The sequence below is a fragment of the Phalacrocorax carbo genome, chromosome 5, assembly GCF_963921805.1.
Source record: "Phalacrocorax carbo chromosome 5, bPhaCar2.1, whole genome shotgun sequence".
Taxonomy (NCBI): domain Eukaryota; kingdom Metazoa; phylum Chordata; class Aves; order Suliformes; family Phalacrocoracidae; genus Phalacrocorax; species Phalacrocorax carbo.
This window is the reverse complement of record NC_087517.1, coordinates 62576090-62600752: the sequence shown is the minus strand read 5'-3', so window position 1 is coordinate 62600752 and position 24663 is coordinate 62576090. Positions and strand designations below refer to the sequence as shown.

At 37.0% G+C, this 24663-nt stretch overlaps 1 protein-coding gene across 1 annotated transcript in view; it reads right to left on the bottom strand.

Moving 5' to 3' along the window:
- The window catches only part of CSTF3 (cleavage stimulation factor subunit 3), a 51845-nt gene that overhangs the window by 16937 nt on the left and 10245 nt on the right, over positions 1-24663 (bottom strand). Inside the window, exon 3 of the mRNA XM_064452794.1 lies at positions 24481-24576. Coding sequence (XP_064308864.1) covers positions 24481-24576 — 96 coding nt within the window. The remainder of the gene's footprint in view (positions 1-24480; positions 24577-24663) is intronic.

The window sequence follows — 24663 nt, the reverse complement described above, 5'->3', positions numbered from 1 at the left end:
CAGCATTCCAGTTTGTACTTTGGTTGCTTAAACTAATTACATCGTAACACCACATAAAGTTGCAAAATTATAATTAAACATACAAAAATCATGTATTTTGCTTTGCTTTTTCAAAATAATTTTTTAAAAAAAAAATTATGTTTTTACTTCCACTAGGGCCAAAATTTAGGTATCAGTAGGTAAAGTTGCTTTCCTGTATTCTGGTTTGGACATCCAGACTTAGCCTCTTATTTTAAGGTACTCTGTTGCCTTAAGTACATATATTGACTTAGACACCAAAGCCTCTAGATCAGGATTTAGTAAAATTAACTGTAAAACACCATATTTACAAAACTAATAGACAAATAAATATATTATATTTGAACATTTATTTCTAAAAGTACACTTTGTTATAACACGCCGAATAAGGGAATAATAAGCCACACAGAATCTGTTTTTCAACAGGCGCCCCCAGCCCTGATGCTCTCTTCCAGGAAGGACCAAACCACGCTCGCATCTCGGCACTCATTTCGTTCAGACAGCACGCACACCGCAAGGGTAGAGGGTGACACCTGGTCTCGAAGTAACAGGTTGCCTTTCAGATAGGACACAGAAAAGCACGAGACAGATGTAGAGGGCAGACCGTCACCCATCATTTATTTGTTAGCTCCAGTTACGTTAACATACTAAGCGATCTGTAGAGACACACCCTGAAGAAACAAGGAAAATCTACAATGCCTCTAGAAGACATTTCTCTGTGTTAAAATAAAGGTGCTTTAATGAAATAAGCATTTGTTAGGCTCTATTGCATTTTTTTAAAAGCATCAAAACTCCCTTTTATAGCTCATTGGTCTTTGTTTATTTAGGGGATTCACAGCTTTTTTTCTTGGTGTGAAACACAAGAGCCACAAGAGCAGCTCTGAAAGTAGGCAGTAAACAGCACCCCTTTACCGCAGGTATTAATTATATAATTTTTACATCATTCTCATTCTAAAACAAAAGAGAATTTTTAACGGAAGCATTAGGAAACAGTCATCTGCAGAAGACCTAAAATAAACAGTATGTCCTGTACCACACTGTGCAGTGCCTTTCCTGGTTGCTGTTTCTCAGGTTTCTGTACTCTTGCAAAACCCTGCCCTCCAAGACCCTGAACACAGGGGTCCCACATAGGATCCCCATTTTTCTCACTCTTGAACAAGATCAATTAAAAATGAGAGAATTCAAACAAGTTTTGCAGAAAAATTTTAATGGTACACATGGCAGACCGGACCCTTGTGTCTGTACCACTTTCAAACTGGAGCAGTACCCTGCCCTGGTCAAAATGATTTTAAAAACTACAGGGTTGCATGAAATTAAGCCTAATTACATCTTGCACACATGATTTTCTCAAAGTCTTTCTGCAGACTATTCAGTTAAAAGATAGCTGAGCGGAGAAATAAATGATTACAGAAATATCATTGCTCTGAGGTAACACTTAGAGCAGATCAGGAGGCAGCATGACCGTGCTACGGAGGACACGTCTAACCTCTGCCTGAGACATGCAGACCCAAGACGCCCTCAGGTATGGGTACGTAACCCACTGCCACTTTCTCACAGCTTGTTGTGAGACAAGCACAATCTTTCAATCTTTAAAAAACACTTACAATAATTGTAGGGTTGTTTAGACAGAAGGCTTCTGTGGATACAAATTAAGGAGTCTGATCCTGCCCTGTTTCTAGTTGAAGGAAAAGAACTACTTCTATTTTAAACTTCTCCTCCACCATAAAGTCCAAAAAAGACATCTTTCATTTTTACTTCATCCTTTTTTACAGTAAAAGTAACTTTTCAGGTTTCTCAACACCTCTTAAAATATGACAAAAAGGATTCAACTCTCACTAAAGAGCAAGAGCTCTCAGTCTATGGCTCCAAGCCCTTCCTTGGACACCAACTGGAAAAGAACAAATGAATCAGTTTCTATGTCTAGCACAAAGCACAGCTGCCCGCACTTTTTTCCCCTGCTACTTGCTCAAGTAGTCTTCAATAAAATGAACAGAAACTTTTTTTCTTTAAAAAAAAGGTGTACCCCAAGGAGACAGTATAAATCCTTTTTTTGTGAAAATTAAATAAAATTAATCCAATGCTTTGCCACTGACAAAAGGCATCACCTTGCAGTTATTCAAGAACAAGGCCAAAAAAAATTTTTAAAAGCTCAGAATGAAAAGCTGGAAGCAGGTAGGGCAAAAATTAGTGTGCCTTCCAGGTTTAGTCATATAAAAAGATGTTTAGTATGTCGGCCTTGAGTTACTACACCAAAGACAATCCCTAGACATAGCTGATAGGGCTGTGAGCGCTAAGCAGGCTAGTACATCTCCCTGCCCCTTGTCGCTCAAAAGCCCAATGACAACTATTACTTGGCAGAAGTGACCCAGACTGACCTCAGTAATTGTATATGGCGTCAAGTGCGTGCACAGTAATTCCACCTCATTGTTTACTAGAGCAGTTTTATTAGTGCATGGCACGACTGCCACCAAGCAGCATCGACAAGACAGAGCACAAGGAGTGCTTATCAATTAGATTACTTGCACTTCCAATAACCAAAGGCCTCAAGAAGTAAATATTTTGCTAAGAAAAAAAGCTATATTCTTTATTTGCATGTGTTATGACTCAAAGAAGAAAATATTTGCTACATGAATTATCAGATATACAAAAAGTTGCCGTCCACATCCAGACTTCAAGTCAGCATTATGTATTTGTTAAATCCACACAAGTGGTTTGATATTGATATCTGAAAATTTGGAAGGTGTGGTACCAATGAAGTTAGGAGGTCAGAGATTGGCGGGATTTCTTAAAAATAAGGAAAGAGCAATATTGGCCAATGCTTAATGGGTGTCTCTCCCTGGAGAGTTTTTACCAAGCCCCCAGTGCCAGAGGGAAGAACAGCTATTTCTCCTGCAGGAACTTGTTTGTGTTTCTTGGCTCACCGCTCCCAAGCAAACATCCTGGCAGCACTGGCACAAGGACTCCACAGGGATGGGGAAAGCCCATCACCAGAGAGGGTACACGCCGCCTCCGGGACCCACCATCACACATTTGTTACATTTCTTGGTTTTCCTATTACAGACAGGAACAGGCAGTGATTAGTCATGGACAAGCATTAAACGATTGACATTAATACTCTATTTTTGTCCTTAAGGACAAACACAACAAAGTGTACTACAGATCTTTACAATAGATTATCCTTCAATTTCTAGCACTGTCTATACTCCTGTTCCAACAGCTGTAATTCAAGAGGTCAGCGTTACCCTCCTGAAGGCTAACATAAGAGTGTCTCCACCACAAATCCACCACCTGCAGAATGAGCACAGGCATATTATCATTCTAAGGTAAAACTGGTATATATGAATATCTCCCCTCCATCCCTGAAGACTAAACAAAGACCACCTAGTCTGATCAGCTATACTTGGGCACTCCTGTAGTAAAACACATCTGGCCATGCCTCCTTCTGCCTGTGACAATGAGAAATTCCACCCGTTTTGTGGAAGGAGCAACTGTAAATTTGATGCTCCAGTAGGAAATCTAAGTCACTACTGAATCAGCTTTGTACAAGATGAATTTATAATTACAGGGTCAAATTTCTTCCCAGAATACACAACATGCCAAATAATGAGCTTCACAAATGTTCAAGGGCAACATTTAATCCATAAATTACACTGCACTTCACCCTTTGTAATAGACTTAGTAAAACACACATGTATCATTTATGATTATGCAAAGCAATTGATTTTATTAATCTAGAGATTTAAGACTACTTGTAGTTGTCTCGAAACATACAACACACACCTAAAAAATTTGCTTTTTTATTTTAACCTCTTCAGTGTTCCTTGGTTTCAACTAAGCTCCTAAGGAAGCAAGGTCAGCACATGGTACTTAAGGGTCTGCATGACTTTTCCTGCCACGACTCTCATTTCCTTCTTCTGGGCCTTATCTATTTCTCAATCCCAACACTCCCTCTCCTTCTCCAATGGTTAGCTTCCAAGGCAAAAAAAATATTTCTCAAGCATAAAATCTAATGTTCCCTTATCCACTGCCTCCAGCTCTCCCCTTGGTGAGGCAGATCCCCTTGCCCCCTCCCCTCCCCACCACCCCTGCACAGCTCTCCAATGTTTTTTGGAACTTTTTTGGAAGAGGGGCCTGAAGAGAAATGCCACACATCACTGGCAGACTGCACCAGCTGATGAGGGACAGGATGGGAGAGGAGGAGACACCACAGCAGAGCAGCATTAATTTTCCAAGGATTTAGTCCACAGTGACTGGTATTTTTAGAACCATTACTTCCGAAAATCTGGTTTCATTATAAGTACTACGATGTATGCAACACTAATGTTTTTTTTTTCAAAAACACATATACAGCATATGTTTCAGAGTATTACAACCGGACCATACACGTATGCATTTGGAAGTATTGCTTTTGTTTATTAACTGAAGGGAGCTCACTGTTGAAGACCTATATTCATTCACACAATTAGATTACTAGGTATTAGGTAATTAAGAAGTTAACATTTTAAAAATAAAATCACAAAATTTATCATCACTGAATCCATTTGTGTTGATCATTTGCCTTTTATTTTTTACATCTTGATCATCAGGGTAAAATAACCAACTACTCACTGTCAAGTCCATTAGGATGTAATTTGAGTCTCTACTAGTATAGAGCTATAGGTGTAATAAGACACATTCACATTTCTCTAACTGTTTTGAAAATATAGGTTAGGGCTGGCTGGAGAGAATTTAATGCTTTATTTACAAAATAAATACTGCTTGGACCATAGCAGTTCAGACTTCTCAGACTGCCTCAAAGAAATGTGATCTTTGAAAGGATGAAGAGAGTGCAAGATGCTAATTCATTCTTCCACCATTAGCACATTCAGCCTTTTGCTATTTGCTGAGGCTTCCACTCAGTGACTAATGGCGTGAACACTTAACAAGACAAGCTCATTTTCCCACAGGTCAAAAAAAAGCAATTACCTTCACGAATAGCAAACCAAGCTCTGCTCAAGCACATGAAATGCAGGTGAAATGCAGGACTAACATTGCACTTGCATGTGGTCATTAACCCAAAGAGGTTGGATTATAACTGCTGAGACAACTAGACATAAAACTTATGTATGCTGAACAAAGCAGATTTCACTTACGCAAGCTATTCCAAGGCTTAACCAATAAAATCCTTTATTTAAAAACATTAGCATATAATTGTAGATGTAATTTCTGTAATATATAGTTTTACTACAATTTGTACCAGACAAGGATTGGATGATTCGGTATTTCTGCAGTTTTCATTTTGAGTTTTAATATTCCTTGTGAAAATACAGCTTTTATCTTGCTATTAGTAAGACTGCAAGGAAGAGATATAGTACACTGAGTATGGAAAAACTCATTTTCTCAAAGTGTAATAAGATGACAATCTAAGTATTTTCATTCTGTATGGTGTAATTTTTCACATTCACGTGGTTATGTGCCTCAATTTCAGTGTCTGCCACACTATATGAAATACCTACTACTACTATTACATGTATTATTTCTAGAGCTCCCACAACCATGGCATTACATCAAAATTTAAAAATCATGTTGTTTCCACTAGATAGATCATCACTTGAAGAAGTCCCCTTACAGGATGCAGTCATAGCTACCATATAGATGGCTACAATGTAGAGCCAAGAAAAAGCACCATTTTGCAGTCTTCTTCCTTATCACAACCATTTTTTAGGTTTTACAGTTGTTTCCTGATTAACAAAATAGTGGCCTATTATGTACACGATCCTGGGTTTGTATTTATATTTAGATACTTTGAATTTGCTCACAGTATTTAAGAATAAATCAACTATTCGGTAACTAAGAATACCGTCTAAACTAATGAACAGGTCCTGTAATTCTGCAAACCCAAATACCAGTTAATATCCTACGTATATGACAGCAGGCACTTACTGGGCAGCTAGTGAAAATGTTAACTTTCTATAGCAAAACTCTGAGCCACATCACCATTTTCTGTTAAAGACCAAAAAACCAGCAAAAGGCGGCTGTTTCTACAGGAAAAGTGATCGCTAGTAAACGAAGGGCAGCATTTTTCATAAGGAGCCAAGCTGCTGCTTAAAACTAAAAAACCCAACACCTTCAATTTTCAGATGCAGCAGGAAAGAAATTAATCGAGGAGAATATGTGAATATAATATCCTTAGATATCAGCAAGCTGTCTGTATTCTAGAAGTGCAGTAACACAAGGACTGAGAATCTGGACAACCTTGCTGAATAAACTTACAGTATATGGATTGATCTAGAAGTTAATAAAGATTAACACATCGCAGTAAAGAAACTTAACTTTGCTACTAATATAGTTTAGGATATTAAAGACCTATCTACCCCATCTGATTCCTCAATATCTACTCCAGTGTAAAGAACAAGAACTTCATTAAGAAATAAGAGAGAACAGAGACGGAGTTACCAAAAAATAGCTATTGTGCTTTAATTCACACCTTGGTGCAATCTGAATTAATTTCTACATCCAAACAAATCTTTAGGATTAGCATCTGCCTCTATTCCCCTACAGAAAAATGTTGGCCTCCTGGTCCTGCAGTGAGGCACTTTACTCATGCTAATGCTTTGAAAAACAAGCATAAATTTCAGGCACCACTATCAATAGATAGCCAGAGGGTGTACAGAGAAATATTTCTTTATAGGCAGCCTTAAAAAAAAAGTTTTCCCGGTGACAAAACTGATAAATTATTTTTTAGTTGGAAAATGGTACTGAACTGCAATCACTGATTCACCCACTACCTCATTTATTTCTGATGTCACATATACTTATTTTTTTCTTTCATTTTCAATCTGGATTATAAAAATGAAGCAATTTCTCAAGCTTATTGCCCCTTCCTTCCCACCTATTTCATTCTGCTGCTATCTATTCTCATTTTGCTTGTTTGCATGTTTTATCTCCTTTCCAAAGCACACTTTAAAAACAAAACAGAAACAATTTCAGATTTCCACTCATGTTTAAACACCAAACCCACCTCATTTTATTCCTTGCACTGTTATTTTCCTTCCTGACAAACTGAGTCCCATTATTGCAAATATCTCTTGTGGATTAGTACAATTCAAGTAAAGCTGCAGAAACAGCCCTTTTCAAGTCACGATGAAAAGCACGCTCCATGCTCTTCAAGACAAACAAAAAAGACAACTTCAGCTTTACTTCCCTGCCCTATGGATCAGACATTTCAATATTGCCTAGAAATTGGGGATGAAGTAGACAGTTGCTGCATCTCTAAGTTTTGTTTACCTGCGAGTACTGCCTCAGTCTACTGAACTGACTGTTCTTTGCTGTATGGGTAAAGCTCACATCTATACAGCTCACATAAAGCAGTGGTACTGCTAGCTTTTCTTCCTTGTACCGTTTCCCCAAACTCTTCCATGCAAAGCGATCAAGTTTCCTCTACAAATGTTTTAAGACAACTGTCCCCAACAGCATTTGATATTAGGTATATAATCAAGAGTTACACTTTCCCCCACAAACCACTTTTCATGTATCTGCTCTTTACCTAGCATAAGCAGTTCTTACATGCCAATTTAAAAATTAAAAGACAGTAAGAGACCTCTTTAATAAGCAACTTCTGTTTGTGGTCATACCACGTTTAGTAGATGGCAACAAGTATTTTCTGGTTAGAGAAAGAGAGGACTACATTATCACTAGCTACTTAAAAAAAATTTTTCTAGAAATTTTGATCCATTCCTTCCTGTTTAGTCAATTTTGCTCCCATATTACCTTTTGCTCATGTTTTGCATCTAACAGCTTCACATGGTCATTCTGAGATACCAGCCCTTCCCCACTATTTCACCTGAACTGCACCATCCGCTTTACACTCCATGTTCTAAAACGTACCTGTAAAACTCCGGCAGCCTCCCAACATGCACGTGTGACTAACAGCACCAAGACCTCCCATCTAACATCAGCAAGATGTCTTTCATACACCTTGCGCAGCGCTATTTGAGAAAACAAGAACTTGCCTTAGGTGTTTAGGTCCTGCCACGTACAACCACATTTTCTGTAACAGCATCTAGCTTTATGCTTATAATTGGGGAGGACGAGCTGCCTACTCCAATCATTTTTCCAAATAAAGGGAGACTATCCAGTGCACTTTGCTCCTTCGGTATTTATTATATTTCCTTGTATGATATCTTTACCTGTGGTACCCATTCTTTAATACCTTCTCCAAATTAGGAAAATCATTACCTACTTTGTTAGGCGATTTGCCCATTATGAACAGTATGCAGCAATTTACAAATGCTAAGCATCCTTCTGGTTTCCACTCTTTTCTAGCCAGACTCAACTTCATACCTAGGATTCTCAATTTGTCTGCAAATCTCATTTTAATAAAAAGTCAATTTTCAACATGTGCCATGGCTTGTAATTTCCTCTTTAATTTCACACTCACTTTAAGCCCCTGCAGAAAACATCACCCCACATTCACACTCCTGCAATCTACCTTGCTTCCTTCACAACTCGCACATTTTGGTTCTTCCTACGTACTTTAGTTCACTTCTGCTTCTCATTCCCATTTCTCAATGTCTTTTGTATTTTACAGAAGCAGTGCGAAGTTTTAAAAAGTGTTTTCAGACAGCTAACATTAACAGATCTACTGATATCCTTTGCAGTTATTAGTGAGTATGCCATTTCACAAAGAAGCAGTGCTTTTTTGCCTAGAATTAATTTTCTATTGGTTTAACGCTCAGAGGAACAAATTTATAGGACTCAAAAGCACATATAGCACCCATGGATTGCAAGATAATCTGTTAACGTGACAAAATGTAATGAGATAAAGACTTGCTGTCTTATTTATTGGCCAGAACATTGAAGTTAAAAAGTTAAATTAAGAGGGAAGCAGAAAAGCAAGGTATTTGGCCCACCTCATTGGGCTAGAGATCCCCAATTCGTAAACTCAGACAAATTACACCGGTTGCCTACCTCAACCACATATCATAAACAGTGCCTCAGTAGGGGCAAGGGAATTGGACATATGCAGCCTCTAATGCTTTTTTTCAGCTGATTTAGTAAGATAACAGGCACCAGTATCTTACACAAGGTTGCCAAACTGAGGAGCCTAGATACACTGCATTCTGCCATCACCACTAGCGATGCACTGACCCCTTAAAGCTTAAAACTCCTTGCAATACTAAGATGTTAAAAACAAGGCAGGGATCAGACCGCTGCAACAGATTGCATATTATAAGGGGTACGTGATGTATTACTACCTAGAAAAAATAAAAGCCACCTTCAAATGCTCTAAGATCTAACTTAAGACCCTTAATTTAAAATAATCTAGTTGCTTTTATCAGAACTGAGCATTCATTACAGTAACATACAGCTGATTAAAAAAAATCGTTCCTCCTTTGATTTTGGTATCTTTAAAATACCTCAGAGAATGTAAAAAAGCAAAATTTATAAAAAAGTGATGGTTTTCTATGTAATTTGATTATACAGCTGGGGAAAACAGGACATTTTAGGGGGCATTAAGTTCTCCATTAGGCTTATAGCTTGATGATTTCTCACTACACTCATTGTGTGCCTAGAGTTTTGAGATATTCTTTTCAAATATGCTTGCATAAAAGTGCTGAAAAGGATAAGTTTGATAACCATAATTGTTTCACACTGGGAATGATGATATTCCAGAAAATTTATTTTGACTTTTTTTTAACGGAAGGTTTTAAGAATTCTCCATTCATTCACCAAGCTATTTGAATAATACAACTGAGCAAGCTAGAATTTCAGAGAGACCTTACTTTTTAAAGGGATCCTTGAACATCTATTTAAAACAAGAAGCAACACATCTAGAGGGCAAAGGTCCTTTAAACAGTCTCCACACTGACTTAGCAAAAAGGGCTAACAGTCTAAATGAAGAAATCTTAGTCCCAGAAAGAACTTCTGCCCTTTTGAATGGTCAAATTCATTTAGAGACCATGCATTAATTCCTTCCATTTTCTAGAGTGTACCTGGTCTAATAAAGGCTGTCTCCAAAATACAGTCAAACAAGCAATTATCCTAAGAAAAAGGAACACAAGTTGCTCAAGGAGTAAAAAAATTTTACATCTTCTAGTATTTTTATCACACAGCATAATCTTCTTACTGCTACAATATTAGCACAAGAGTAGTTTGGCCTGTCAGCGGAGGACAAATTGTTATTAATGGTTCGTCTCCATGGCTAGAATGTAAAGAGCAATTTTCCAATAATTTGTTGCAAAAATGGCCCAGAGAATGGTTCTCAAAACCATCAGATTGGTCCTAAGTCTCCAAAGGTGCCTAGTGGCTCTAATGTTTGATCACAGAAGACAGTTGTCTCATCACAGGAAAACACGAATCAGAAATGTAAAAGTTAACAGTGAAAAACAACGCTCAGGCACAAGTCATCCTCTGCAACCACGTCGCATCATCCATTTGTGCTTGACAGGATGGATACTGCATTACAAAATAAACCTTACTAAACCCAAACCAAGAGCACTTGAACTGCAATGCTACAAAAATAATCTTATGAGGAAGGGACGTGGATTCTGGCTTTGCCATGGATTTCCTAAGGAATCATGAAGAAACATTTATTACATCAGTCATTTACTAAACCAGGAAAATAATCTGCCTCATAAATATAAGATTAACCTAATGTGTGAGCTGGTTTTGTTCTACAACAATGAGATATTCCAGCTAAAGTTTAGGGATTTAGCATATTTTTCTAATACAGGCAGCTACCCTAACCAAAAATCCTTCATATAGCTGTCAGAAATCAAGGAAACTCTACTGTTTCCTTTCTGAGAATGCATATTCTTAATCATGGTTACTGAAAAGTTTCATCTTTAAGGTTAAAAAAGGAAAGACTGTACTTTAAAAGTTGATTACAGAATTAAATGTCCAGATTTCTGTCTTTTGGCAATGAAGAGGAAACAAAATTCACTATAAAAGTAGCATTCAGTTGTAGGAATTAGTTTCCTTAAATGTAGGAGTTTTACTGCAGGTCTTCTCAATATCTCATTACCAAGTCTGGACTGATGACAAACAGCCTAATCCAAAACCAAGTGAGCAATGCAAATTTTTTTTGTAAAAGATCCAAACACATTTAAGTGGATTGACTCTGCACAACTATTCTGGGACCTGTTTCCAGAATACCTGAATCTGAGTGTATTTACTAGCCCAGCTAATCAGAGTTAGTACATTAAAAAACAGGTTCCTAGAACGTTTAAATGATGTATGGCTATCCCCACTTAAACACTGCACAAGTACAGTTTTTGAAGTGGCTTCCCCTTCTTCCTCCCTTTTAAACTTCAGCTTGATGCCTTCAAAGGTTAAGGCTAAGCCTCCCACTACTCACAAAACAGGGTAAGACAAAAATACACCTACAGGTACTTTTAAATCTTTCAGTTTATATTAGTGCTTAGACACCTAATTAAGCTACCTTACACTTGAATAATTGGCTACATAGAGAAGTACTGAAGTTAGAAAATAGAAATACAGATTACACATTCCCATGCTTTAGAAATGAAAGCTACGTAAGTGACACTTCTACTGAAAGAGGAGGGGGGTTAGCTCTACAGTGTCTTTAATTTTACAGGTCAACTCAAAATAACTTAGACCTTATGTGAGGTTGGTTTGTGGGTTTTTTCTTTTAAACACTCCACACAATTAGAATGAAAAGATTAAAACCCACATAGGTCAGCTGTACTTTTTGTAAGACAAAGGACTTGTAACGAGAATTGTCTTTACAAGTTCATCATGTTGTTCCCACTTGAAATTCATTGGCGTCGGATTAGCAGAGAGAAGAGTTGCTCCGACTTCAGATTTCAATATAAAAAAAAGTAATGCTAATATTCATTTCACATGCAGCTACATAGGTGCATTTACAGTTTTTTTCACACGTTATGAGAAAGATGAGATGCAAAAGCCTGTCATAAAAGCAGTACAGAAACGTACAGCCCATGCACCCTAACAAAAGAAAGAGAAAAAATACAACTGACATCCCAGTTTCCTCCCACCTCTCCCCATCTCAGTATATGAAGAAGGAATACCCAAAGTTAGGGTCCAGTATTTAAGCTAAAGACTCTGATTTTACAGTAATGAAAGGACACTGGCACAGGTAAATGCCTAGACTTGCCAAAGAAAGGTTAGCCTGACCCAATGAGCTAAAAGAAAACCCTCCTTACTGACCAGAAACTGAATTGCTACTTGTATGTATACCTGTACAGAACAAAAGTATACAGCAGGTAGTTCTGCCCCCCTTGCTAGAGAGCACTCTGAATAATGGGTTTCTTTTCAGTAAAGCACTGTTTGATACTCTTATTTCTTTGTTGCTTTTCACAGTGAAAAATGAGTTTGCTTCTACACCCTGACACCAACAAGTGGTGTTCATGTAGAATTAGACATGTTCTAGTAAACTGTTGTTTGAAACAGCAGTGATCACAGTTTAATACTTCTTCCCTCACCCCTCAAACCGAGCATTTTGTGGCTTTTCTGCTATACCTGATGATTCAGAAACCCTGAGCAAAGTGTTCTAAAACTTTCTGTAAAAAAGAGCCTCTTCAGTAGATAGGCAGCAGGAAATTACTGGATTCGGGCTGTGAGGATTTTACTTCAAATGCTAGGATAGACGCATTGTTATGTAGACAAAGCCTGGAGAGAAAAAATACAAAATACTTTCAGATAGCATTTGCATTAAAGAATGCTGCAAAATGCCTGCCAGTTTCAAGCACTGCATTAAAAAATAGTATGTAGGCTCCCAGCTGATTTCTGGCATCTAATTTACACAGAGGCACACAAGGGATCTCAAATAACTTTTGTTGTATTCAGCTGCTTTAAGCTAGGATGCCAAGAGCAGTATTTGGTCTGATGTAAGGACACCAAGCACACAATACCAAACCACCATCTGTAAAAGCAACATGTAACTAACGCAGTAGCTTTACTGATAATCTCGATCACTGGCAGAAAATATTTCATTAAGTATAAACCAGAGAACTACTATAACATATCGTAAACTATCTAAATTGAGAAGCTGCAGCTCACAGTAAGGCAGACAAGGTTCTCAAGAGAAGGTGTGCATTTCCCCGCTTTCAGACTTCAGCCTAGTGTTGGATGACAACGGTGCTCGCCTCGTTTTTAGTGCACGTCATCACGGCGACACAGCGCGCTTAAAAGCCCAGACTGAAGACTTAGCAATGTGGTGAAGTATCACTACAAAACCTCCGTGATTCACTTCATCAGAACTGACCTGGAATACAGGCCACAGCAGAAAACTCTGCTCACACTGGGGAAAAAAATGGTAGCCTAGGCAGTTTGTAGCAACTCTGCCAGCCTGGGAGAAAGGCAAAACAGAGACAACCCCAACAAGTTCAAATAGTTTCTGCAACTTCCGTTGGTCAAGATTTCTATGTATTGGAGGCACAAAAGTCCACTCTAATAGCAGTGAAGAACGTTTGACCATGATGTTTTTGCAGAAATGACAGACTGCTGTAAGTCTGTCATGCAGGTTAACGATAACGCCTCATCAGGGCGGTTTCTTCATTTGATTTGGACCAAAGATCAACAAGAATTATCAAACAATTATTTAGAAACACCTGTATTTTTCTCATTAGAAAATTAAGAAAACCCACAGATTGACCTTATTTTTAGAATTTCTGCAAATAGGAAACAAAAACCCCACAAAACTTCTCTGAGGATAAAAATGAATTTTAGGAAAATCAGTAAAATGACAAATAAACATGGAACATCTAAGTTTGCCCCCTTTTTTTTTTTAGTAAATAGATGAGATTTCCTATGTCAGAGTTGGGTTTAACAGCTAAAACTAGTAATTAGAAGAGTAGAAACTTTGTGGCATTACAAAAAGAGAAACTTACCTCCATCTGCTTAGTGCCAGAAAAATATTTCTGCTGAATTAAAGTCTGTCAGCTGATTTTAAAATTCCATAGTACTTCTCTTTTAATACTCAAATACTCACAAAAAGCACGTGTGATATAATTTTAAAATATCAATCTTAAATTGAATTTAAAAAAAAGTAAAAGGCCTGAATTATGTTTAATCAAATCTTATGTGGAGGAATGAAAGTTTTATCCTGTAACAGTAAATTGTACAGTCGGTGTCCTGTTCAGGCTTACCAGCACTGAGATTTTATCAAGGGCAAATACCATGGAACAATGAGGTTTTAAACAACTACTTATACTGCCCATCCTGATCAGGTACTACGGTGCAGAATTTCAGTTGACAAATATATTGATAGCATTTCCCTGAGGAATGCTAGCTAGCGGGCAACAATAACAGGCAAGTAACATATACTTACCAGGGCAGCAATTCCTTTTTTTTTTTAGGGGGTGGCGTAGGGCTGCGGACACAGCTCAGTATTAAGCATTTTAGCTTGCATCCACAGCATTTCTTCAGGTAACTCGCAACCAAAAATTAGTGAATTGGGGACTATTTTAGAGTGCATTTTTATAAAGAAAACTTAAGTAGCTAGTAGGGGTGTCAGGGGCACCTATTTGTCCATTTTAAGATTCACCCCAGTTTATTCCATTTGAGACTTTACGTTCATTACAAATGACCTGTACTTTCTTTCAGTTACTTTTCATATAATGATCAGTCATCATCACCACGGAGTAAGCATTTCTAGCACAATTTTACAGTTAGACAGAATTTAAAATTCCCAAAGCCAGTCACCCAGTACTAGAATGATGAAATTCCCCTAGTGAAATTAAAACCGCTAGATTAAGGCTCTTGGTGTAAGGCTTGCCATTCCGATTTAGTGTGAAGGAAAAAACATTTCTTAATGTATGAACTTGTTGGCACTATTAGGTTATACAGGCAGACTTTCAGAGCATACTGCTTGTACTAAAACTATTAATTACTGCAACATCTATGGAAAAGGCGGGGAGAGGAGTCAATTGACATAGCCGCGGGAAGGAAAGCTGCAAGCTCGACTTCCACCAGCAAGATCTGTTACCAAAGCAATTTTCTGTACTTATTCACCATCACTTATCTTTAACTTATATTAATCCTATGTTAGTAAAAGTGCGTAACACCTTTAAGTAGGTGAAAGCCTACCTGTATTGTTACCATCATTCTACTCTCCACAATAGTAACATTAATGAGAGGGCTTCTTACACATCAAGCGTCTGCATGATATGATGTAATTACCATTTTATCTTCTCAGTATCTGTGATACAGTACCAAGGAGTAAACTGTAGAGATGAACTAAACCGAATTTCACGGAAAGTTTAAATGAAACTCTACTCAGATCTGTTCCCACATCATACTGCACATCATAGGCTGCTAATGTGCCTACGTGCTTTACAAATCAATACTGTTACACCTCACCAGCAGCCATGCAGTTGCATATGCATAATTAAAATATCTTAAGAGCACTAGATTTCTTCTGCAATAATTAGGATGTAAAAAGGTTTATCACATTATTACCTTGGGATTATTTTTTTTTTTAACGCAATATCAGCAAAGTTACAGAAAGGTAGAAGAAAGTTACAAATATTTCATTACTAGGGAATCTCTCCCCCTGCCCCCGCTTTCTGCCCCATTAAAAATGTTAAGTAGAATCATGTTTCTTAAATTCAAAGAGCATGTCTGAACCATCCAAGGACAGCTTCTTGGTAAGGATTCCTGGGACCTCCTTGTCATCTGAAGGATGAATTGCATGGGCACATAGAAAGGTAACGGCCCACAGGAATATGTGATAGAAACAACTCTTCCAGCAAACACTTCTAATTCTGCCCATGAAAGCATACCGAAAAAAAAAAAAACAACTTTCGATGGATAGGGAGGAACGGAGAGAAGGCAGGCCAATACCGTGTTCATGACAAGAAAAGTTAAGTGGGAAATCTAGCTCTATTTTTCCCACCATTTACACACTGTATCAAGGCATGTTTTTGCACTCACACTGAAGCCATATGTAATACAGAAAAATTCCCTTAATTGTTATTCTAAATATATTCCACTTGAAGATTATGCACAAATTATTTTTGTAAGTTATGGGTACCTATAAACTTTTAAGTAATCTAAATTATCTGTAGACAATTTCCACTGATACGCTCATACACTCAGATTTCTATTTAGTATGATTTTAAAAGAACGTTAATTATGCTGGGGAACCTTATTACATAAACTTGTATATATACATCAGTGAACACGTATACATATATAGAGTTTGAGAAGTTCCTGAGGAATCCACAGGCATGGAACCTACAGCATGTTTTAATTTAACCATAAAACATAAAATAAAAATTTTGTCAGTGTATTTTAAATAGTGCATTTGACTCTTGCTTTACCTCCCTTTTTAACTTTGGAAAGACTAAGTATGGGTTGTATTTTTTTAATACTTCTGATCCATCACTTACTTAATATATACATTTGTGTATATTTTGGGGAACACGCCCTTAACTGAGGCTGCAAGGATGCAGAATTTGACAGAAATCAAATACAACGTTCATTTCCTCCCCTTCATATAGCCTGAAAGCAGATTTGAGATGAATGGTATCAGTATTAAAATAGGACAAGTCACTTCATAGTTCCAATTCCAATTTGAAACTAAATATGCTAAACCAGTTCCTAAATTAAGAGAGAACTTAACTGGAAGTTTTACAGGCACCCATACATACACTCTGAAATGCCACCAACTATAGCCAACGGTGCTACGCATTTTATTTCTCCAAGCAGGAGAAATAAATGGAAGATGAGGGCAGGGGCAAAGTCCCTTGCAACTTCTTGTTCTTTGACAAGGCATCTTCCCCTTTCGTAAGGAAAACGAAACAAAGACCCAGCTGCAACCGAGTTACCCTCTTTCCTATTTGGTCACACTATGAACATTTTTGAAACATACTTAGATTCATGTATAAATGTAGTCCCAACTAAGCACAATGAAGTTAGCTCACATGCTAACTTCACCATGTCTGCTTTATCTGCAGGACAGTGCATACGGAACTACATACCTGGTGCCCCATTTTTGTAAATCTAAACCATTTTAATCTGAGTTTATTTTTATTTTGTTTAAGCAGTAAGAACAGTGGTTGAAAATCCATACTTCCAGGAAAGATGATATCTGAAGGAAGTTGATGGCTTTGCTGCAGTGAGGACACAGAAAATACTAACTCAAACAACTAGGCATCATTTTGCAAGTTATCTTTCTAGTCCAAATGCATGACTTGCAAAGTATTTTTTAAAATGTGTTTGCTATTCCTTCTCACATAAACCAATACAGAAGTATCAGACTTCATAGGAAGAGTTTGCTCTGCTATCATCATGGGTTAACTCTTCCAAGAGCATACACTCATTTCTCTTTCCAGTTTCACACACTGGTTATTTCTTTTTCTCTTATTTCATGCACTAAAGCAAACCATGGGGAACTGAAGAGAGTAAGCTGCCCTTGTTAGAAAGTCTAAGTCTTACAGAGTCATATTACAGGAATCAAACGAGGTAAGACAGCTGACCCTCCATCACACTACTGAAGCATAGACTCCGGAACCATTTTGCTGAAACACAGAGTGAGCATCAATGCATGAGAACAACCAAGCTTCCTCAGCATACCAACAATTCTAGCTCTCCTCCTTTTGGAGAAAGTTGAAGACATCAGAGATCTGAAAGCCTTTAAGCCCAGCAGTCAGTCTAGAAGACCTTTGGCAACAGGATCTACTAACAGATCAGCAATGTGTGCTCACTAGAACTTGTGAAAACTAAGGTTAAAACATGGACCCTGTCACATGGCTTAGAACAATCTGCTTTTAAGGGAGCAGACCCAGACAAAATGTTTACACTTCAGGTTAGAAGTGAGCTCTATTAAAAGTTTTGTCTCAAGATACAATAGGACTCTGCTCTATAGCAGTATCACTGAGAAATGTCCATGAACTAAATTTAAAAAGAACACCTTTCTACTTGTGATGCCTAGCCTTCAACTGAAACATTTCTGATGCCACAGTTCCAATGAACTCTGGAAATGCTCCCATGCTTCTACGCTATGAACATTTGTCACTACCAAACTAGTTAAACCCCAATATGGATCAGATTCCAATCACTGTAAGATCTTCTCACATGTAGTTAACTGCATGTATACAATGTGCCACAACAAAACGTGAATGCCATCTGTGCAACCGTAGTTATGCACCAATGCATATAACTTCTTCTCACTATTGAATTGTTTTATCTGAAAAAGGAAAAGTGCCAAAGCTTACTGTATTAGGTACACAACACTTCACTGCAGAAGTCCAAAGTTGTTACTGGATGCAGAACACCTGTCACATTGAAGCCATCAGTAAGAAAAAGTATACCCTAATGAGGGGAAAAAAAATCAATGTACACTCTTAAACGAAGAAGATTTGTACTACCAGGACACAGAAGTGCAAAAATGAATGGCTTGCCTTCACAGAAGTTTGTAGCTAAGAGAAGCCACTGTATTTCATCACAGCAGTGACTCAAACCCTTTTTGTAGTCTGCAAAGAGAATCTGCAGCAAATAAAATCAAACATTATTTTATGTAGTAGCACTAATAGATAAGGTACAACAGAAAGTGTCCTCTCAGCCATCAGGCTTCTCAAAATCTGTATAAAGAGCATCAGGTAACTCAACCAGCTGACAACTAGAAGCCGGAAGAGGTGTAGAAATGAATGAGAAATTATGATAATAGTTTCCTCACCCACACAGATAAAAATAACCATTCTGTAGCTAATACAGGGCACACAAGAAAGCTCTGTATTTTTACTTCTGGTTCCTTCAGGTTCAGACATGAGAAAAAAGCTCAACTTTGTGCCTGACACACAGATATTTCCCCCTCAAAACATCAACAGAAGGATCAGCAAATGACTTGAAAAAAAGAAAGCACACCACGAAAAGAGTTTTCTCTGTCCTCATCTTTAAAAATGAGACTTCAAAAGTGTTGTGAGCAAGAGTTTTATATAACTAACACTTCTAATAGGGATGTTTCTGTCACCCCACACAGAAAGAATACAACAGAACAGAAAACAGTTCATGTTTATTCATGTGAAAACAGCAACACACTATAGAAGAGTGTTCATAGTGATCTCTTTACTAGACATCAATTCCTAAAGTTCCTAACACCTTCCCATGATATTATGATCAAATACAGAAAATAGAATCATAAAGAAATGCACTAGTGTTGTACCACATCTTCTGAAGCTACAAATGTCAATTACATGGATAACTTTGATATAAAACAACTTGTAGAACCACAGCACCTAGGCAAGATGTACATGCCTGTATTTACATATTGAGTAGAAAGACAGGAAAGAAGTTGGATTCACTTTCTAGTGCAAGTCTACAATAATCACACAGACAGAACAACATTTATTAACAGGAATGGAACAAGTCCACACATGAGTAAAAGATCATAAATCATACAGTTGTAAAAAGATTAAAAATCTCAGACTGAGGTAGTCAAGAATGTGCAATATGGATGTTTGTACAGGGCACCTGTATGGCAGTTTCTCAAAAGTAGAAGTTTACTAAGAGAAATGTGGTAGACTAGCAGGGTGGGCATGGATTATAATGGTTATGTCTTCCATTAAGAAATTAACAAAGATCAGCTAGTGATACATATCATATATTCAGCTGAAAGTACCACTAAAGAGAATCTCAGCCAAGAAGTCTATTCTACTTTGACTTCTGACCACTCCAACTTCATCCTGGACAGAAGTCCGTTCCCATTTTTCCCCAAGCAAAAGAATTTTGGTCGTATGCATAACAATTTTTTTCTGAACTCAGAACCAGATTAAAAGTAAAACGGGAAGAAAGTGCTTTGAAGAAACACAAACATTTTAAACAAAAACAATCATTTTTCTAAATGGTTTTATTTACATTTTTCATATACAAGAACTTTAAATGATACATTCTGACTAGTATCCACACCAGTGTGAATTACATGAGTTAAAGATACTGATGTATTGCATATGATGAAATGCAAAACAATCAACCCTAAGCTTTAGTCCCACCTTCTGAATCCTCATACAGCATCTGGTTTGTTACTGAGACATCTAAAATTCAAAGTGTTCATACCAAATAGAAATTATCTGAACAAATATATCTAGTTTCATTTCTTTAGAACAAGCAGTAACACAGGAGTCTTGCAGAATTCGCAAGATGAAAAATACATATTAACAGCCAAACACTTTACATGCATGTTACTAGCTTTGTATTTATTGTTTCTAGACTTGGGTTATTTGTCACAACTGTCTTGTGCTTATGATTTTTCAATCTTTAATTATGGCAACCTTTCAACCCCTACTAACAACAGTTCAAAGTGACCAGGACATAATGCAATATGCTCAACAATAAGAAAGGTAAAAAGGTGTGGTGTGAACTGCCCTGAAACGTTCAGGACAATTACAGATTAAAGTTTCCACTTAGGGCAACCGGAACTAAAAATTCTTTAGATCATTAAAAAAGTGTTGCAAATACATGAACATAGTTTAATAAATGTGCTTAAGAGGATTTTCAACCTGATGATTTCTCAAAGGAAACTAGCAGGAAAAAATGTGACGACTTCAAATGCTTGCTTCAGAACTACTGAAATATTTACAACACTGGTAAAAGTTCTTTCAAGTGCATGAAAAGCATTATCAAGTCTTTCTGTATCTAGAAGACAGTTCAAACAGTCAGAGAGACAAAGAAAATAGTAATAGACAGCTGGGCCTGTAGGATCATAGGGTGTATTACATCAGAATTTATTTTTTACATTTCTGTAGCACCTTTTAGCCAGATGCCAAAAGCACTTTAATCACTAAAGTGAGCCTCACAACAACCCTGTGAGGTAGGTCAGTATCTGTTTTAATAATGGCAAAACAGGTTAAATAACTTACCGAAGACGACACAGCAAATCAGCAGAGCAGGCTAGAATCCAGATCATGTGAACTATGAATTTAACATTATAGCACACGTGGGACAGACTTACATGCTCCTTTAAAACTGTGTAAGAGGCACTGACATGTGGAATTGATTCAAGTTTTCTGGAAGTAGATTTTTATGGGAAAGGTATCAAGAGAAAAATATGCTTTAAGCGACTAGAGAAAACAAAAGCCTGAGGAAGAAGAGTGGCATTACTGTACCACTTCCTAAATTTTGGTAGATGCAGAATAGCAAGTTAACTATTTTACTTGCTAAAATATGTATCAAAAATAGACTTTAGTCTGTCAAATTCACTAAATGAAACTCTATTCTCACAAGTCTTAAGCATTCAAATGCTATGACCCAAAAACGTTGTGGGCTGGGAGTTGTTTCGTCCAATTCTATTATTTCTATGTCCTGCAACTGCTTCTTTGAACATCAAAAGAAATAAGAATCAGTGTGAGAATCAGAATTTTTTGACCAATTCAAACTTTAATAGTAGAGTTCCCATTAACAAACTGTCAAAGCACGCTCTGCCCAGTTCATCTCCACATTCTACTGACTACCAAACCAGTCATAATAGAGAGACCAGGGCATATAAATCAGCACTTGGCACATAAAATGGAAACATGAAGTAGTCAGTTACTTCAGGACAGTCTGTATATCAATAGTGGTAAGTTAGATGATACACCAAGCACTGCTTTACACTACATTCCACTAGGGAACAAAGTCATACACAAAAAAGAAAAGAGAGTCAGTGAGCTGAACAAACACTCTCATGAAAACAAGAGGTAATCACAGCAGTAAGGCCTGCACTTCAAAGTTTTACATTACAAAATGAACTGGCATGCACAAGGAAACAGTTTTTGTTTGTGTAGGTTATAAACAATGACTTCTACTTGAAGATCTGAAGTGACTAAAAAGAAAGTATTCCTCGAGGTAGACAAAGGGAAGTCTTTGACTTCTAACAATTTTATAAAGAATATAACTGTTGAAGGGCTAATTCCTTTTTTATAAGGTCATAATCATAACCCTCACCGTAGCTCATCTTCCAATAATAAACCACCACTATGTAATGATATTCAGCTCCGATTTATGTTTTTCAGAGGACAAAATTCTCTAGTGAAAGACAACCTGAGAGAGAACAACCCCCACTTTCCTCTCCCTTTTTTTCCTCTGTGATACAAAGAAGAAACATTATCATATTAAAGAGGAAAGTGATATGCTTGTTTTGACATCAGGAAAAACGGAGCTTACAGATGACTGAAGATTTAGTGATTTTCAGATTTAAATACCGAGGCAGCAAAAGTGAATCAAAAGCAATGCTAAGCAAAGATTTACCACAGGTTTACTTTCCCAACTCAAGGCTGGAAAGATCTATACTTCTGAAGCGTCCAAGAGAAACTTGGTAGCAGGAGACGACTACTAAGATTTCCAGAGAAAAAAAGCTTTTGGAAAATACCTTCCCTATATTCCTTGTACATCTTAAGGCTGCAATAAAAGAAGCCTCAAAACAATTCCTCTATCTCAGGTAGCCTTCAAAAATTAATTGAAGTCTGAATTTATATTCAACCATGCTGCTAAAAGAACAGTTGAGAAAACATTTCATTCTGAATTTACTCTGAGATGGGACTGTACATGTGATATGCAACGTAAAACACTGACAACAGTGTCCAATTGTGTCAATATATATATTTTAGAGAAGAAGGTGGAAATAAATTATTTCAACTTATAGCTATAAATGGTTACACATACTAAAAAAAGGCAGAGAGAAGTATGTTGCTTTTTAGTTAAATCGGTCACTATGGAAGTTTTGAGAAAAGTTACTGGAATCAGGAAAGAAAAGTTGAAAATTTAAGTCATACCAGGGATTTTTAAAATTTGCCATTAAGATGAAGGGTAAATTTCTGAAAATATAACCCTTTTCAAGTGTAACCTCTACCAGAATGCTACAGTTCACTTTGAACAACAGAATCATGTATTCCATATCACTTACATTTGAAGTGTAGTTACAGACAGACACATGCACATGTGAGCTAGTGATCTTTATGCCAATTCTTTCCTTCTCACATTTACCTTGTTAGCTGGTTACCATACCTGCTGGGTAGAAGCTGACCTTCCTCCCGTGAAGCAGCACGTAAAAAATTATACCCTAGACTCTTTTAAGCTCTGCCACTGTTAATGTTTCTAAATACTACTGGATTATAAATTAGTTAAAAGGTATCGATTAAGGGAAGTAATGTCTGTCAATTCATCTCTGAACATGGTTCAAGTCAAGAAGACTCAGACAAGAAGCTTTACACTGGTAATAGTACTTTCTGAGGTGGTCTTATTCAACTTCAAATTTGAGACATGGGAGAGATAAAGGTTTTAAATAAGCACAGAAATCAGATAACTTAATCATCAACCTAGATTAGATTCTAAAGACTAGCTCGTGTAGCAAACATTGCAGGGTTCAAGAGGCTAATGGATTTGGCTACAGGGTCCCAAAAGGAAAAACATACATCTGTATGTGTTAGTGCATTCACAGTCTCCCAAGCGTTCAATCGCCGACATTCCAACTACTACTACAAACTACTGGAAACAAAAGTGAAAATTCTATGATTTTTAATTAGGTAATATTAAATTTAGGTTGCACTATTTTGCACTATAACATCTTACTATAAACTGCAATATAAAAATTTGTTAGATTCCCATGATCCCAATTTTATTTAATAATCTTTGAAATTTACTGCCCAAACACATTTGGATACATAAGTTAATGTAAAGTAAGATAACTATACAATGGAGTTTTGCCACTCAGATTGCTGCTTAGTGATTTTCACATAAAATGGAAAAAATTTAGCTATCTCATTTCTCATCTACAGAACACAGGACCCCACCCCTGTGGTTTAGCATGTAGAAGATCTGCGTCTTAAGAAAAATGTGCAGCTAGAAGAGGCCCACAAAAAGCATGTGTATTAGTATTAAATATCAGCTACAGAAAATAAAAAAATCTGATTATACAGTGCATTTCACTGCACATCATTAAAGACTGTTTAAATGATCAATGCACTTAGTGGGAGGTTTTATATAGTTAGATAAAGAATCACAATTTTGTTAGCATTTTTAGAATCTAATGAGTTGTGCTAATGCATTTTCCCAGCATTTTCATTCCAGAAATCAGCTTCCATCCCACACCCTCCCTGAAAACACTGTTCAGAGAAACACTCAATTCCTTAAGAAAGCAAAAAAATTAAAAGGTCCAAACATTCACAGAAAGTCATTCAAATAATTTGTACGTACAAATGAAAAAAAAAAAGTCCTCTAAATAAATGACACGGGAGGCAATAAATTGACACGACAAGTAAATAAAAGGCTAAAGCACTCCAATACCATTGAAACGGTTTTAATGTTGTTGCAATTCCATAATGCAACAATCATCAACTTATAAAAGACCCAATACTTCAGAATTCATTTTAATCACTCCTTTGTACCTATTTTACAAAATAAAGGCAAGGCATATTTAAAAACCCTTTCCCTAGATATCATGTGCCTATCTTATTTATGCTTATGAAAGTGTAAACTTAAACTCCTATTAAATGTTATATAAGAAAAAAAAGTAAAAATATTAACCTCTGCTTCAATGTACAGTTTCCAGAATCTGCCAGAACTGGGGAACTGGGCAACAAGGCGTTCATAGGTCTTCCGTGCTTTGTCTATAGGTTGATTCTAAAAATTGAAAATCAAAACAGCATTTACAATATTATGATTTATGTAAATGAATATGCTGATTTTACTCCAGAACCAAATAGTGTG